The sequence below is a fragment of the Dama dama genome, chromosome 9 (genome assembly GCF_033118175.1).
Source record: "Dama dama isolate Ldn47 chromosome 9, ASM3311817v1, whole genome shotgun sequence".
Taxonomy (NCBI): Eukaryota; Metazoa; Chordata; class Mammalia; order Artiodactyla; family Cervidae; genus Dama; species Dama dama.
In genome coordinates, this window is record NC_083689.1 from 41,183,360 (window position 1) to 41,201,711 (window position 18,352).

At 37.9% G+C, this 18,352-nt stretch overlaps 1 protein-coding gene across 8 annotated transcripts in view; it reads left to right on the forward strand.

The window, feature by feature from the left end:
- NSD1 (nuclear receptor binding SET domain protein 1) overlaps window positions 1-18,352 on the forward strand; it is a 145,255-nt gene that overhangs the window by 97,867 nt on the left and 29,036 nt on the right. For all 8 annotated transcript variants that reach the window (XM_061151007.1, XM_061151009.1, XM_061151006.1 and 5 more), the window contains 5 exons: window positions 1,706-1,824; window positions 2,770-2,913; window positions 5,513-5,636; window positions 11,207-11,407; window positions 13,032-13,211. In XM_061151007.1, the coding sequence (XP_061006990.1) occupies window positions 1,706-1,824; window positions 2,770-2,913; window positions 5,513-5,636; window positions 11,207-11,407; window positions 13,032-13,211 (768 nt within the window). The remainder of the gene's footprint in view (window positions 1-1,705; window positions 1,825-2,769; window positions 2,914-5,512; window positions 5,637-11,206; window positions 11,408-13,031; window positions 13,212-18,352) is intronic.

Consider the following 18,352-nt stretch of genomic DNA (forward strand, 5'->3'; position numbering starts at 1 on the left):
TGTTACCTTTAATCAGTCTGAAGCATTGCAAGAATTGGGATATTATCTATATTATCCGTATTTATAGAAGAAACATGAAGATGAAAGAGATTGGCAGAGTTGGGCTATTCAAATCTGACCAAATTTATTGCCACACTAGTCTCGTTATCCACTCTGTATTTTCTTTTTTCTCCATTCGAATTTTTTCTACCCCTTTGATCATGTTGTCTGCCAGTGCCATGTATTAATGTGTCATTCCTGAAATATTAGCCTATATTTGAGCACACTGCATCAGATACAGTCTATCAGCAAAAGGTATTAAGGGGAGATTGTATTTTTTTGTGGTCTTCAATGTACACTTCTGTAAATGTGATCTGTGATCATTAAGTTTTTCAGCAAGTAAATTTAGCAGTATATTAACTTATTTTAACCCTGTATGCAATTATAATATAGGGTGGTAAATTTGTTTGATTTAAAACAAAAAGTACTTTCAAAATGATATCAGCTCTTTCCATATACACTTGTACTTCAGCTTTTTGTAAAACCTAATGCCTGTACTTAATCCTTTGTAAGTTTCATCTAAGTGTTTTAATTTGTGAGAAATTTGGACCTTTATTCTGCCACCATACTGACTCTTCCTGTTTAGTCTTAGTCTGTCGGCTGCTTTGATGGTAGAGCTTCTCCACCTCAATCGGGCAGTTCAAGAAGAGAACCCTAAAGCGGTCTTCCAAAGTCCAACCTTCATGTTGATATCTAGTCTAAATATCCAGGAACATTTTACAAAATATGTCTTTAGAGTCCTCCTAATGTTTTTGTAACAGAAAGTTGAGATATGTATAATATAAATTGAAGGAGAGTCTAGACCATTTACTAAATACGTCAGACTAGGCATTTATTTTATTTTATACTGTTGGATGTTTTAAGGTTATAATGCTGCTGCATGAATATATCCTTTTGGCTGATAGATGTATTGGCTGGGAGAGGGAGGTGTTCTTCTCTCCTCCTGTAAGCCCCATCTTATGTATTTCAACTTTTTATCTTAATCCTTAAGTTAGAGAATGATATACTTTATTGTCTTTAATCTTGGAGGCCTGGTTTTAGTTACTTTTACCTGACTACTAAATGTATTTCCTCCCTATCTGAAAGATATCTGAAAGTCCTTTCTGGAACTAGAAAGTCTTTCATATCAATCATATAAAATGAAATTGCTTTTCTAATGTATACATTTACTGTTTAATCTGTATGAAACAGAACATACATATACACCCATACGTACATACTTCCCTGGTAGCTCAGACGGTAAAGCGTCTGCCTACAATGTTGGAGACCCGGGTTTGATCCCTGGGTCGGGAAGATCCCCTCTGGAGAAGGAAATGGCAACCTACTCTAGTACTCTTGCGTGGAAAATCTAATGATCAGGGAACCTGGTAGGCTACAGTCCATGGGGTCGCAAAGAGTCAGACACGACTAAGCGACTTCACTTCATATATACAAACATATATATGTCTGTGTACAGCCATTTCCCCAACTACATATATTCTAATGGGTAAGTTTTTTTCTTTTTCTCTGCCTCTGTTTTCCTCATCTACAAAGTCAGAGAATTAAAATTAAGTTTGGTTTTCACTCTTGACATTCCATAATTCTAGGAGGTACCTTTAGTCGAGGTTAGAAGTTCTTAGACATGTACATGATCAGCCATCAGGTAACACCTGTTGTCCTGTCCTAGGCACCACCAAGCTGTTTGATAAACCAAGGAAGCGAAAACGACAGAGGCATGCTACAGCCAAGGTGCATTGTAAAAAAGTGAAAAATGACATCTCATCAAAAGAAACTCCAAACTCTGAGGTATTACTCAGTTCTTCATCTTTTGACCTTCCATAGTGAAGCTTCTTTTCACAGTAGAGTCCATACCCCTCTTTCCCTTGAGTTTACCTGAAAATAGTATTCTATTGACACTGCTAGTAGTGATAAGGAATACTGGAGAAAAGGAGAACCCGATTCTAGTAGAAGTCAGTCAAAACACATATGGTACCTGTGGGCATGACCTTTTTAAAAGATCACACCTCATGCTCTAGATGTCAGATGAAATACATAACTTGTTTCATCATGAAGTAAAATTGTTCTAAAACCAGAGACCACCAATACCAAGAAAATACATTATCCAAATGAACTTGGATATTGCCCTTTAAACGTTGAGACTGCTACAATTAAGGAAAAAACTCATTTGCTTATTTATTGAAACCACCAACTGCTTAATTTAGAGTAATGTTTGTAAACAGTGACTTTTAGGAAACAGAGGTTTAAATCCATTTCCTTACAGAGCATCACTGGAGTCATTGATGCTATCCCTCACTTTGCAATTCAGGTTAAGAGAGAATTAGCATAAGTCAGGTCAGCATCACACATTATGGTGCAGAGCATTTCTTTCCAGGACAATATGAATAGAATGCCCAAGGTGGGCATTATTTAGGAAATATTGATCTTGGAAGGACAAATAAGTAATCAAATAAACTTAAGAATGTTTTCTCTCCCTTAGTGAAACCTTAAAATGGAACAGCTCAAAAAGTTCCAGTGGAACAGCCTCAGAGCAGTTAGTGGCAGGGCATGAGGCGCCCACTACCCGCCCAATCACAGCAGGGTTAGAACTAACATTGCATGCAGTCCGCCCGCGTGATTGGCTGAACATCTGTAAGTGCTTAATGGATAGACAAATAGCAGCCCAGAGGGAGGGGGTCAGATGGCGGAGACATCAATAATACAGATGTGGGATGTTATTTTTTTCTCTGCAAGGGAGAACTGATGACACACAGGACAGCTGCAAGCCCCAAGGAGACTATTGAGGAGGGTGTAGAAAACGACCATGGAATGCCTACATCTAAAAAACTGCAGGGGGAACGAGGAGGTGGAGCTGCACTCAAGGAGAATGTCTGTCAGGTAGAGAATGTTTGCCCACTTGCATTTGATTGCATGCTTATCTTTTAAGAGAAATCGTCGTCTCCCATCTCTTGATGACTTAGTCATGGTTAGAATAAAAATTTTCTGCGATGATTCCAGTGGAATCACTTATCTTCTTTAAGGCTTTAACTCTGCTCTTTCCCCACAGAAAGAGAAGTGAAATAGTGTTGTCCCTGGGTAGATAACCTAAAGTTAGATGTGAGATAGCAGAGGTGAATCTGTGGTTGTGCAGCCAGGGGTAATTTTGCTGCACCTCTCATGGTGTGAGAATCTTTGCGTTTCTAAGGAATTTTTCAAGGAGAATTTTCTCTTCGAGATTTTCTTGGTCTGTTTTGTTTTGTTTGCTTAACTGGTTATTAATACTTCAGCGAACCTACCATTTGTATTTTTCTATCTATTTAATAAACATACACTTTTTTTGTTACATGTTCAGTGTTTTTACATTCACTTTTTGAATACTGCATCATTTAGGTATCATAACAATCTCATAAGATTTTATTATCGTCATTTTTGTTGTTCAGTTGCCACATCATCTCCAACTATTTCCAACCCCATGAACTGTAGCACACAGGCTGCAGTATCCTTCACTGTCTTCCAGAGTTTGCTCAAATTCATGTCCATTTAGTCAGTGATGCCATCCCACCATCTCATCCTCTGCCACCCTCTTCTCTTTTTACCTTCATTCTTTCCCAGCATCAGGGTCTTTTCCAGTGAGTCAGCTCTTCACATCAAATGGTCACAGTTTTGGAGCTTCAGCATCAGTACTTCCAGTGAATATTCAGGATAGATTTTTTTGTAGGATTGAGTCCTTGCAGTCCAAGGGACTCTCAAGAGTCTTCTCCGGCACCATAATTCAAAAGCATCAATTCTTCAGCACTCAGCCTTCTTTATGGTCCAGCTTTCACATCCGTACATGACTACTGGAAAGACCATAGCTTTGACTATATGGACCTTTGTTGGCAAAGTGAAGTCTTTGCTTTTTAATACACTGTATAAGGAAATTGAGGCACCGGGTGTTAAATAGCTTTGCTTGTAGTCACTTTGTGAAGCCAGTGACTGGGTTTTGAGCCTTAACTGCTGTGTTGTCTTGCTTTTCTGTGAAATGTGACGCCATTTTAAAGTCAAATGCCTTTATCTTACTTGGGAATAGAGTTAATTAAATGGATGCTTTGGTTATATTCTCTTTTCACAGTCTTAATTTACCCTTGTAAATGCATTAAAACTTACATATAGAAAGTTGAAAACATTCGTGTCTTTTTTCCTAATTGAAACTTCTAAAAAATAAAATTACTCAGGTATAAAATATTATTATTATGGCCACTGTAATTTGAACTCAGTTTGTCTCGTGTTGATTATATTCAGTCCTGCTCCTGGTGTTAGTCCTCAGAGACGTAAGCCCGCCAAGACTGTCACATGATGTAAGGTGTCACAGCCCTGTGGTCCTGGTTTGCTTGGGTCAGGCTTTGTTTCAGTCTGTTGTGCTTGTGTAATTTATGTATTAACAGCGCCTTCTTTCATGTTCTGGTGTCCCAACTGGAAAGATGAATTACATGGTCATCCCAATTGAGGGGTTAGTCTGTAATATCTGATTAATTTGAAAAATTTATTCTTCAGTACATAGTATACTTGAAGTTTTCCTGTTTGAGTGATGAAGGTGGATTTGTATGAATAATAGGTGCTGGGAGGGCCAAACGTGATACGGCTCAGGATCTATTGTGGCCCCCCTCTTAATTCCTGGCTGCCTCTGGCCCTTTATTCCCAAAGCTTTTCTCCTTGGTTGCTTATTTAAACTTTCATGTTAGGTGGCCAAGACCTGTTCTGTTTCTTTAGGTTCTTGAAAATATTAGACTTGCCTAGCTATCTTTCCCCTTTTCTTGTCTTACAAAATAAGTTTAAGACTTTTTTTCATTTTTAGCATTTTCTGCTGATATTACTATAGGGAAACAAGTGGAAAATCACTATGGGGGAAAATATTTAGAGAGGTGTAATTACCTAACTTCAACCTTCTGCTGGCACAGCTCTCATTATAATGACACACCTTTGTAATTAGAATAAAATCTGAAACTCTGCAGTAATCTATAAGGCCACACAGCCAGGCTATTGTTTGTCTTTTTCTGATTTCTACCGCTTCTAACTTTTGTTTGCTTTTGTCCAGTGATGTTGACTTTGTGATTCATAAGCATGCACTGGTTTTTCCTATCTGTGGGCTTTCTGTACTTACTGCCATCTTGGTCCCTTCATATCACATGGCTGACTTGTCATTCAGAGCCCAGTCTAAGAGGCCATTTGTAACCACCCAATCCAAATTTGCTATTTGAATTCTACCCAGATACTTATTTTCTGATACTTCTGTTTATTCATATACTTGTATCTTCGTATCCTTAGAATGTCAGAATGATAGCAGCCAGGATCTTGTTGTTCCTGGCATAAAGGAGGTAATTAAATACTGGCTGAATGAATGGTGGTATTTTTTGTTTCTGCCAGAGTTGCTCCTTACTTTTTGCTTTAATGAAGACTTTCTGCTTGGGATTTTTAAAACCTTTCTCTATAGACAGATCTGTTTTCTTTTTCCTAACAGAACTGTGAGAAACTGGGTGAGCTGCTATTATGTGAGGCTCAGTGCTGTGGGGCTTTCCACTTGGAGTGCCTTGGATTAACTGAAATGCCCAGAGGAAAGTTTATCTGCAATGAATGTCGCACAGGTAAAGTAGATAGGTTTTCTTCCAAGGAAGTTTTGGGCTTTAAGTTTTTTGGAAAAAAATTGTTTATTAGAGACACTTTTTTGTGGTAATACTTAACTAATTCCTACAGACACAGAGATAGGTGCTCTGTGGTCTTTGCCCTCAAAAGAACTCAAAGTGAATAATGAATGTATAGCATAATGTAATGCAAAAAGTGTTGTGAACATTAAAGTGCTGTGTGAATGAAGATGCACTAGTGCCAGAGAAGAAGGTATCTGAGTTTGGCTTTAAGGGAGAAATAGAAATTGGTCTGTGGAGGATAAGGATGGAAGTTACAGTAAAGAAAGTGTAAACTGTTTGGGGAACAGGTAACATAGTTCAGTATGTTTGGAGTTCTAGGTATTTTAGGGAGGAGGCGAGGCATAGGTAGTGATGAGGAGGACTTCTGGGTTACTGATGATATTTTATGTTTCTTGATCTGACTGTTAAGAAAAGTATTCACTTCATGATTATTTGTGAACTTAAACAATTTTATTAACGTATAATTAACAAAGTGCACAAATTGTTTAACAAAAAAATGAGAAAGCTGTTTTGTGAGAGGTACAAGATATAGATATTGGGTCGTAACTAGGAGTGGTCAGATGAGGCCTCACAGCTGTGCTAACAAGATTGCTCTTTTTTCAGCATTATGAGATGTTACAGTATGAAAATAGTAGTAAAATAGGGCTGACAATAAAGATCTTATAAGTCATTAAAACTGTAGGTGTGCATGATGTTGTGCAAATAGAAAGCATCTGTAGTAGGAGAAGAGGGCTAATAATAGTACCTGGGGATACCCACTTAAATGTGGCTACTAGAGGGTAAGGAGGAACTAGTCAAAAAAGAATATCCGTAGAGAGGCAGGCATGTCAGATAGACCAGGGAGGTTCTGCAGTGAAAAGGAGATCTGTTTTCGGAAGTAAGAGAGAGTGCCTTACTGAACCAGACTGAAAGATGAATGGGTAGCAGTGTACACTATGTATTACAGAAACTTAACTTCATTGGGAAAAAGAGCTGAAGGCAGGATGTTTTATGGTTGGGAGGAAGAACATCTTTAATAGAATGAAGGTTGAGAATTGTGTAGGGAAATAAATTTCCATAACAGGAGGGGAAATTATTGATGGAGTACAGTCACAGAGACAGGAGAGGATAGTCTTGAAGAGATGAAAAGATTAAAGAGGAATGTACCACGTACATTGTAATTATGAGGAAGACAAACATTTTCCTTGACTTGGTGAGAGTGGTGGGGAAGGTTTTGTAACTTTGTAACTTGAAGGAAAGAGTGTAGACTTACACTAGCCCCTGTGGAAAATAAGAGACAGAATTAACTGGTGTCTGTAAGTAGATGGCTATGTCAGATTGAGTTGTTTCATCTTTCTGCCACCACTTTCAGCAGTATAGGAACAAAAGTTGGAAGACAAGATAGTTGTGGGGTAATTTTGCCTTCTGCATAGTTGGGCTTTTGATCAGTTTGCCATACGGTGCCATCTAGCCCTGTAAATGAAATTTAGAAACAAATTTTAGGTGTGTGCATATCTCTGTTATCCTTATCTTCCTTATCTTCTTAGAAAGCTCTTTTTTTATTTTATTTTGTTTTAACTTTCCGTTTTACATTGGAGTGTGGTTGACTAACAGTGTTGTGTTCGCTTCAGGTGTACAGCAGAGTGATCCACTTTTATCTATTTTTTAAAATTCTTTTCCCATTTAGGTTGCTACGTAATGCTGAGCAGAGTTCCCTGTACTATACAGTAGGTCCTCGTTGGTTATGTATTTCAGATATTGCACTCTATACATGTCTATCTCAGACTCTAATTATCCCTACCCCACTGGTAACCATGTTTTTTTCTCACGTCTATGAGTCTGTTTTGTAAATAAATTCACTTGTATTTTTTTTTTAAGATTCTGTGTATAAACACTATCATACTGTATCTGTTTGTCTCTATCTGACTTAGTTTACTCAGTATGACGATCTCTAGGTCCATCCATGTTGCTGAAAATGGCAGTGTTTCATTCTTTTTTAATAGTTGAGTAATATTCCATTTTATATAGGTACCACATCTTCTTTATCTGTTTGTCTATAGATAGATATTTAGGTTGATTCCATATCGTAAACGGTGCTGCAGTGAACACTGGGGTTCATGTATCCTTTTGAACCTTGTTTTTCTCTGGATAATGCCCAGGAATGGTATTGCAGGATCATATGCTAGCTAAAAATCATTTTTATTGAAGTTCAGTTTGCCTACTATAAAATGTGCTTCTTTTAAATACATGTTCTGATAGGTTTGATAAAATGTATACACCCATGCAACCATGACCACAGTGAAGATTTAGAACATTACCATGATGCCAGAAAGTTTCTTTGTGATCAGATCCAGTCAGTCTTTTTGCACCTCTTCACCCCCATCATCAATTTCAGGTTAAACAGTGATCTGCTTTCTGTTCATAGCACATTAGATTTACCTTTGTTAGAGTCTGTGTCCAGCTCAGCATAATGAGACTCATGTGTATTGATATATGTATCGGTAATTCATTTTCTTAAAATAATATTACTGAGATTTAATTGGTATATAGTAAACTACACAAAGTATACAGTTTGATAAGTTTTTCGTGTGTGTGTGTGTGTGTGTGTGTGTGTGTACACACCTTTGAAACTATCCCTCTGTGTAGTTATCTTGAGGGTCAACAACATTGTTGTAGGTATTGAGAATTCATTCCTTTTTATTACCAGTGGTATTCCGTTGTTTGGATATAGCAGTTTGTTTATCCACTCATCTATTGATACACCTTTGGATAGTTCTCAGGTCGGGCTATTTTAAACAAAGTACTGTGTATCCTTTGTATGAATGCATTTTGTTGTATATTTAAGAGCAGAATGGCGGTTTATATGGTCAGCTTTACTTTTTAAGAAACATTCAGTTGCACCATTTTGCATTCATATCAGAAATGTGTGAGAGTTTTAATTCTGCCACATCTTTGTCAACACTTGGTAGTGTCATCTTTTTAATTTAGCCATTTGACAGATGAGTAGTGGTATTTCATTGTGGTTTTAATGTGCATTTCAGTAATGATGGATGATATTGCACATCTTTTTATGTGCTTAGTTTTCTGTCTTGAGGAAGAAAGAGTGCTCAAAGCTTTTTTTAAATTGGGTTTTTTTTTTTTTTTTTAATGTTGAGGTTCGTTTATCAAATTTTTGTTTTAATTGACTTATTGATTAACTCTTTTCTTTTTTTGGTTAAGAAATCTTGCTAAACACAGTGTTGAAAAGATTTTGTTCTGAAATTTTTATAATTTTAGATTTCACATTTAGGTCTGTAGTCTATGTTGAATTAAGTTTTTCATGTACTATGTGAGGTAAGAGAGATGTGTTATTTATTTATTTATTTATTATTGGCTGCACTGGATCTTCATTGCTGCGTGTAGGCTTTCTCTGGTTGCTGCGAATGGGCGTCTGGGTGTGGTGCATGGGCTTCTCCTTGGTTCCTCTTATTGTAAGAAGATTCCATGATTCCTCTTACTGTAGAGCTCGGACTCTAGGGCTTGTGGGCTTCAGCAGTTGTAGCTCTCCAGCTCTAGAGCATGGGCTTAGTTGGTCTGCATTATGTGGAATCTTATGGACCAGGGATCAAATCCATGTCTCTATTGTTGGCAGGCAGATTCTTAACCGGTGGACCATAGGGAAATCCAAGGTTATTATTTTTGAATGCAGAAAATTTTACCCTAGTTTTAGTAGAGGTGAATAGAGTAAGCATAAAGGAGTCATTTCTTATTTGGCTCACCCTGTTTTCCTGTAGTAGAATGAACACACCATAACAGGTTATTCCACGTCAGTACTGGCTGCCAGTTATTCAACGTCAGGCAAATAGATAGCTTCTTTTCAATGGTACTGTTGTACCATTCCCCTCACCCGATTTTTTTTTCCACAAGAGAAGTATATGTTTTATTTAGTCCAGTATATTAAAAATGTATCCACATATAATTAACACATTATTGACTGGGGAATTTTTGCAGAAGTTAATGCCCATGGTGTTACATTGTCTCCAGTCAATAATGACTCATACAATAATGTCTCCATACAAAAATGACTGAAATTTTTTCCATTCTTTTTTACTTGCCAGGTCTTCAAGCTCCAGTGTGTATTGACACTGACTACACACCTCAGTTTGGACTAGGCCCATTTTAAGTGTTCAGTATCCACCTGTACTTCCTCTGTTGCACCTGTGCTAAATCAGACCTTACCTGTCACCCCTACATGACGAACCTTATAGCTGGAGCCAAATAACTACACATATTTGAGGGGCCCCTCACCCACTCTTTTAGTAATATTTTTTATTTCTTGGAACAGTGATAATTTGTCTGCTAAGTTTTCCATATTCTGAATTTGGTTGCTATATCCTTAATGTATCCTTTTAACTTGTTCATCTATCCTCCATATTCCCCAGAAACTTGTAGTTAGATCTGGAGGCTGGGTTAGGTCAAGTCAGCTTTCTTTTGGCAAGAGTACTTTGTGGGGAATGTATACTTCCTATCACATCACATCAGCAAGCATGTGTTAAAATTTCTGCTTAATAGTAACACTAAGATTGTTCAGTGGGTTCATGTTGTCATCCTGACCAGTCATAATGTTCTTTACTGTGATATTATGATTTTAAATAAATACATATTTGGTCTTTGTCCAGTTTCTGGTACAGAACTCCTGAAACACTTGAAATTTCCTAAGTGATGAGAACTATAAAGGTGTTGGTCCTTTTTTTTTTTTATGTTAATGAGATGACTTTTGGATCTACCTAAAGGATGGAAGCTGTTTGCCAGGAGAACCAATCATATGATTAAAGGGATTCATCTCCCTCCTGACCTTTTTGGAGGGGAGAGTGCTAGAGGTTGGATTAGTCCTCAGTTGCCTGTGATCTAATCAATCGTGCCTAAGTAATGTGGCCTCCATTGAACCTCAAAAGGATGGGATTTGGAGAGCTTCTGGGTTGGTGAACACATAGAGATTAGGGGAATGTGACATGTAGAGAGAACCTGGAAGCTCTGAGCCCTTTCCCCATACCTTATTCTGTGTATTTCTTTTGTCTAGCTGTTCCTGAATTATATCCTTTTTTAGTAAACTGATGATCTAGTAAGTAAAATGACTCTCTGAGTTCTATGAGCCACTAGAGCAAGGTAATCGAACCCAGCCTTTGATGTATATAGCCAATTGGTCAGAAGTACAGATGACAACCTTGTCTTAAAACTGGTGTCTGAAAGAGTAGATGTGGAGGACAGCCTTATAGGACTGAACCCTTACTTAACCTGTGGAATCTGATATTACCTCCAAGTTGATAGTGTCAAAATGGAGTTGAACTGTAGGATACCAGCTGGTGTTGCTTTGTGGTGTGAGCAACCTCCCACCCCCACCCCATGCTGGAATTTGTGGTGTGGAAACCTTCCATCCCCACCCCATGCTGGAATTTCACGCATAATTGTGTACTCACTAACTCTCCACCTAATGGGTTACCACTGAGTGAATCCTCGTGTTTTATATTAATTTGTTTTTTTCTGTTTCCCAGGAATACATACCTGTTTTGTATGCAAGCAGAGTGGGGAAGATGTGAAAAGGTGCCTTCTGCCCTTATGTGGAAAGTTTTACCATGAAGAGTGCGTGCAGAAGTACCCACCCACCGTGATGCAGAATAAGGGCTTCCGGTGTTCCCTCCACATATGTACTACCTGCCACGCCGCCAATCCAGCCAGTGTTTCTGCGTCTAAAGGTATGTGTTTCTTGTGTGGGCCCATCTAATTACAGAACCTCAGCTTCATTGGCAGTGGATGTTTCCAGATGGAATCTATTTCTGTTATCTGTCTTCATGGCGTCTAGCTTTTGTCAGCGTACCAGCATTTACCATGAGAGGTCAGAGAGTAATAGACACGTCTAGCAGCCACCACATTTTTACATGTGCTTTATGGAGCCCTGGCATTATGTAGTAGCTTTAAAATATTTATATATTTATGGCTGTGCTGAGTCTTCGTTGGCTTTGCACAGGTGTCTCTAGTTGTGGCAGGCAGGGTCTGCTGTTCATTTCAGGGCACAGGCTTTCATTGTGGTGGTTTCTCGTTGCCAAGCACAGGCTCTAGGAGCATGGATGTCAGTAGTTGTGGCACACAGGCTCAGCGGTTGCAGCTCATATCCTCCAGAGTGCGGCTTCAGTAGCTGTGGAATGTGGGCTTAGTTGTTCCCTGGCATTTAGAATCTTCTCAGAACTAGGGATCAAATCTTTCCCTCGTGTTGGCAGGTGAATTTTTATCCACTGCGCCACCAGGGAAGCCCAATAAATATTTGGAACTCAAGTGACATTTAGTTTGCAAAGGTGTTCTGCTGGATATCTTACTTACATTTTTTGACTGCACCATGCAGCTTGTGGGATCTTAGTTTCCCGACCAGGGATTGAATGTGTGCCCTGGGTAGTGAACATGCAGTGTCCTAACCACTGGACTGGTAGGGAATTCCCTCTGCTGGATATCCTCTTCCATTAGAACAAAATGTATTCTTCTCCTGTGGGCCCTGTATCTGTGGCTACCAGATGTGATATCATTCAGACATGATATAGGGCAGAATTTGTTTTGTGTTGATTGGTTTTATTTTTGAAAATGGAAATTCCTATCCTGAAAATATTTTCGTCTGTCATAGTTAGGCTAAGAGCTGAGCTTTCCAAACTGTATGTGGGCACAGGTAAACTCAAGTTTCTAAATTCTTTCTGTTTAGTAATAGTGGGTGTCTTACTGATTTCACTGAAAGCCAAATATTGTGTCTCTACTATTAAATCCTTATTTGCCCAAAGAGCCTCCCTTCTCCCAATGGGGACTGAGCAGGAAAAATGCAGCAGTGTTGACTTTTCTTGTAAGCAGAGTGGCAGTACCTTCTGTAAGAAGATATATCTCAAGCGGGTTTCAGGTAGAGAGGTTCATTCATCTAGAAGAATCACAGAGTAAAAGTCAACAAAAGCAGCCATTAATGTTTCTTCCATCCGGTCTTTTTAGTCTGATCATATACACACATACCACCACCATTTAGTCTGCAGTGGATTCCAGTTTCCAAAGAGTCAGGACAGTGGTTTGAGTAGGGCTTATCCTTGCTGAGGCAGGCTTGCTTACTGTTGTGGTGTCTTTGACTCCGTCAGGCTGTTTATTGTGTGGTTCCCATCTGAGCTTTTTCAGAGAGATTTGGGTGTTTATGATCTCTTGACCTAGTAATGCTTCCATTTATTTGTGTCATTTTCCTGGTGCTTGCAAATAGACTTGAATAACATTGCTTTTATACTTATGTTCACATTGTTTTTATACTTAATCTCTTTTTCTTTTGTCCCTCCCTGGTTTTTCTGCTTCTTGTATTTTTAGGTCGACTGATGCGCTGTGTCCGCTGCCCAGTGGCATACCATGCCAATGACTTTTGCCTGGCTGCTGGGTCAAAGATCCTTGCATCCAATAGCATCATCTGCCCTAATCACTTTACCCCCAGGCGTGGCTGCCGAAATCATGAGCATGTTAACGTTAGCTGGTGTTTTGTATGCTCCGAAGGTAAGACATAACTTGTTGATGTATGGATAGTGTAAAGAGAGATTAATTTAGCAGTGTTAAATTGCAACAAATACATAGTTTTCTTCACATTGCCACTAGAAAATATGTTGGGAAGTGATGTCCTGAATTACTGATAACAGTACAGTGGTTTTGTTCCCCACTAGGGAGAGGTTTTATTTTTGTTATTTTGATTAATGATTTAATTTTAACAAAATGATAAACAGTTGAAACAATTAAAAAGATTAAGAGAAAAGGAACAAAGTCATTCTTGGAAAATTTGAGAATGTGATCAAATGAATAAATTCAGGGGATATAATGTACAATATGGTGACTATAGTTAACAATACTATATTTTTGAAAGTTGCTGGGAGATCAGATCTTAAATTCACACATACACACCCCTTAAAATTGTAACTGTTTGAAGTGTTTTTAGTTTTTGGCTGTGCTGGCTCTTTGTTGCTGCATGCTGTGCTCCGGTGTGGTGCACGGGCTTCTCATTGCAGCGGCTTCTCTTGTTGTGGAGCCCAGGTTCAGTAGTTGCAGCGTGCGGACTCTGGAGCACACAGGTTTCAGTAGTTGTGGCACACGGGGCTTAGCTGGCCCTCGACATGTGGAATCTTCCTGAGCCAGGGATCAAACCTGTGTCCCTGGTGCTGGCAAGTGGATTCTTAACCCCATACCACCTTATATTTACTAGATAAGTAACGGGAAGTCCGTGAAGTATTGAATGTGTTATTGGGTATTATTGTGGTAATCTTTTCACAGTATATATAAATGTCAAGTACATATATGTTGTTCACTTAAAATGTACACAATATTATATGTTAATTATATCTCAGTAAAGGTAGAGGCAAGTAAAAAATAAACTGGAAGTAAAAAAATAAAATAAGAAATTTTAAAAATCCTAAATAGCCCCAAGTCCTATATCAGAAAAAAACATTGCTTAATATTATGTCATAATACTCCAGACAGAGGTGCATATAAGCAGGTGGAAGGGGCAGATGTTTGGATAGAAATAGCTCTAAAAGATGGTGTTATATAATTGTGTGTGGGTTTTTTAAAATCAATTTTATGTTTAAAAGGGAATAAATAAGGGGAAAGTAAAAGGAATTTATGAATCTATTAAATATTTCCTCACTGTGACATATGTTAGTTTCTATAAAGTTTTCTATGAAGGAAAAATAAGTTTTATGTCTTTATCTGTATCTCACCCACATCCCCTACTTAAAACATACTTACTTCTCCTAATTTAGAGCAGAATCAATGTTATCCTTCTTAAACACAGCCTGATTTTTGCTAGTTATGTTAAGTGGAATATTTAGTACTCCACCAGTCTGTTTACTGTGGTGCTTATAGTTCTGAATTCCTTATTTCAATTTTTCTCTTAGTTGGCCGAACTTCTGAGAAGCACCCAGGAGGCCTGCATTTCTCTGCTTGAGACTGTTCAGCTTTTGCCTGTGTTCTAGAAGCACACATTGGGTTACTATAAGATTGTTGGCCGCTTGTTCTTTTTCTAAAACTTTTATGGATATTACTTTACTGTCTTTAGTGTTGAGGGTGGTACCAACACCCTCTTATCTAGTTTTTTTATTTCCTTTTCAAATTGACTAAAATTTGTTGGTTAGTAATTTGAGGGAAACAATTTTCTTGACTTTTCTGTTTCTTAAGATCTACTTGTGATAAAATTGCATGAAAATTTGACTGGTTGCGAACATTCTGAGGGACTAATTTAAGAGTCAGCATTTGTATTTGAATTAGCATCCCTTTTGAAAGATTTGGATATGCTAAAGAGTGTTAAAGCCAAAAAAAGTTTTATGACTGCTTTATGTGATTGAAAATGGTCTATCAAGACTTTGTTGTTGTTGCTCTTAAGATTTATGTGACATGACAAGGGTTTGCATCAGGACATCCTCAAACTGTGGTGCTAATATAGAATAAATAAAACAATATTAAGTGCAATCATTTGGGTAGAAATGGAATTTTTATGTAGTTATGGATATTTTACTGCACAAAGGATTGTGCTGGATTTGGTTTTAGACATGTTAGCTTTGTGATTGTCTTGTATAAAATTTTATGGTATCATACTTTATTTTTGGCCTTTTAATATCTGTTCCTTATAAAACTGGTGAACACTGCTGCCTGTTTATCATTATACCACTTATCTTTTTGATTAGAAGAAAATTAAAGATAATTTTGGTATGTAATAACATTTAAATACAGCATTGTATAATCCTGCTCTTAGAATGAAAATAAACATCTGAGAGGCTAAAATGCAGGCTCCAAAACTTTCCCTGTTTCATGAAAATGGGGAGATAAAACAGCCTTAGCACTAGACGGTTTTTAATTACATAAGTGGTATGAGAGGTTTCAAAAGTAGTGTGGTTTCTGTGTGATGGCAGTCTTAAGTTGTGGCATAGTAATGAATACCCAAGAAAACTTGGTAGCTGTAGCAGTGGCTCTGAACATGTGAACCATGAATTCTTGGGGAGTGGAGAGGACCCAGAGACACGTTCAGAAGCCTTCATGACATCTTAGCTCTTTTCATAATAATTCCTAGATGATACTTGCCTTTTTTACTTTGCTGACATTTGCACTGGTGGTGTATAGCCAGTAATGAGTAACACTCCCAGCACCTTAGCACAGATCGAGGTGGTGGTTCTAAACAGTACAAGTAAAAGCAGTAACTGTGTTCGGTGTCATTTACCCACTAGCAGTGAAAACATGAAGTTTCACATAACAGTATCATTGATTTTATTTATTTAGTTTTTAAAATTATTTATTTATTTATTTGGCTGCGCTGGGTCTTAGTTGCAGCATGCGGGCTCTTTAGTTGCTGCATGCAGGATCTAGTTCCCTAAACAGGGATCGAACACAGGCCCCTTGCATTGGGACCACAGAGGCTTAACCACTGGACCACCAGGGAAGTCCCAAAATGTCCTTGATTTTAAAAAGTAAGTAAAATTTATTAAATCTCAACTCTCACGTAGACGTGGTTTTAGGTATAGATAAAGCAGTTCTGTTGCATACTGATCATGATCTTAAGTTAAAGCATTCACGTAATTGAGTTGCAATCTGAACTAGCTGCCTTGTTCGTGTGGAACACCATTTTTAGTCTGAAAAATTACCAAGAAACTATGGCTTTTCATTCTTGGATATTTGTCAGATATTTTCTTGGAATGGATAAAAATGAACATGTCAAAAAATAAAAATGAGCATGTCAATTCAAGGGAAAACAACATGACTAAGTGTTGCTGATAAAATTTGAGTTCTTTAGTGGAAATTAGAATTTTGAAAAACCTATACCTACTGACTCTGAGCTTAACGACTTCCTAGTATTTACTGATGAGATCATGGTGACACTAATAAATGTGACATTTTAGTAGTATGTAATGAAACAGGTCAGTATATGGGAAGTCTGGGACTTCCCTGGTGGTCTGTTGGCCCCATGCTCTCAGTGCATGGGCCCCAAATTCAATCCCTGTTCAGGGAGCTAGGTCCCACATGCCATAACTTGAGAGTTCACATGCCACAGTGAAGATTGGAGATCCAGTGTGCCACAACTAAGACCTTGTGAAGCCAAATAAATAGAAATAAGTATTAAAAATATTTGGAAGATCTCCCAGACTCAGCAAACTAATATTTTCCACAGGAACAATGCATGATGTTAAAAACCAGGCATATGTAAAGGATCCATTCAAAGTACAAGACAGATCAATGAATTTTAATGTAATAGTACTGAAAGTTTATTAATATAGTTTCAGAGTTGACACCAACTAAGGTTTACCCTGTGAGGTTTTAGTGTATAGTATCAAAGAAGGAGAATTAGAGTACTCCTTTTTCTAACTGTTCATCTGTGAGAGACCAGATTTTCTTCACGTACATCAGCCAGACCACATTTTGCAACAAATTTAAATAAAAAAAATATTTGCAAAGAAGTATGATGGCCATTGGTCAAAATCATCAAAAGGTCTGCAAATAATAAGTGCTGAAGAGGATGTGGAGAAAAGGGAACTCTTCTACACTATTGGTGGAAATGTAAACTGGTGTATGGAGAACAGTATAGAGCGTTTACTCTGTCGTGTCTGACTGTTTGTTGCCCCATGGATTGTAACCCACCAGGCTCCTCTGTCCATGGAGTTTTCCAGGCAAGAAGAATGGATTGCCATTTCTTTTTCCACGGGATCTTCCTGACCCAGTGATCAAACCCGGGTCTCCTAGCATTGCAGGCAGAGTCTTTACCTTCTGAGGCACGTTCCTTATGAAATGAAAAATAGAGTTAATCATATGATCCAGCAGTCCCACTCCTGGGCATATGTCCAAAAAAAAAAGATGAAAACTCTAATTTTAAAAGACACGTGCACCCCAATATTCATAGCAGCACTATTCACAATCACTAACTTATCCATTAAAGTGTTACTTACATTAACATAATAGGTTCATTGTTACTTTTTAATGAATTAATACTATTTTTAGCCCATATCAACAAAAGTTCACTGGGAATCTCCTTATTTTTCAACATTATAACATGTTCCTGGACAAAAGATTTTTCTACCAAGGCCATGTAATTGGCAAACTTTTATTAAAAAGCCTGAGAACTTTTGATTCCAGTATCTAAGATTATCCTGCTGTTACAAGACAAGGAAAGAGTAGTCTTAAGTCATTTTTTTTTGTCCATGTGTCGGAGAAAACTGAAGGTGGTTATCAGTGTTAGGGTAATAATATGGTAAATCATAAATTAGAAAGTAATCTATTCCTAGAATTCAAGAATCTGTTTACACTTTATTTTCTCTTACCTTCTTCCACCGAATATCACCTTTTCATCTTTTGGTTTCTTAAGATGGTTCATGTGATTTTCCTTCTTTTCTTCCTCTCTTTCTCCTGTGTGTTTCCTTTACTCCCACCAGACAGACCCTCCTGCTTGTCTCCCGTTCATCACCCAGAGTAATCCTGTCAGTTTCTTTCTTTGTACTCTCCCTTAGCTCATCCCGTTATGTCCTTCCCAGCAAAACTGTTGTGCTTGCCACCCTTGGCCTTTCTTCACTGGTTACTCTCCAGTCCAGATTTTTTTTCCCATGCCTTCTTTGAAGCCCTAATTCAAATGCCTTATTGTATATATTTTCTAGTTATCATGAATGTCAGGT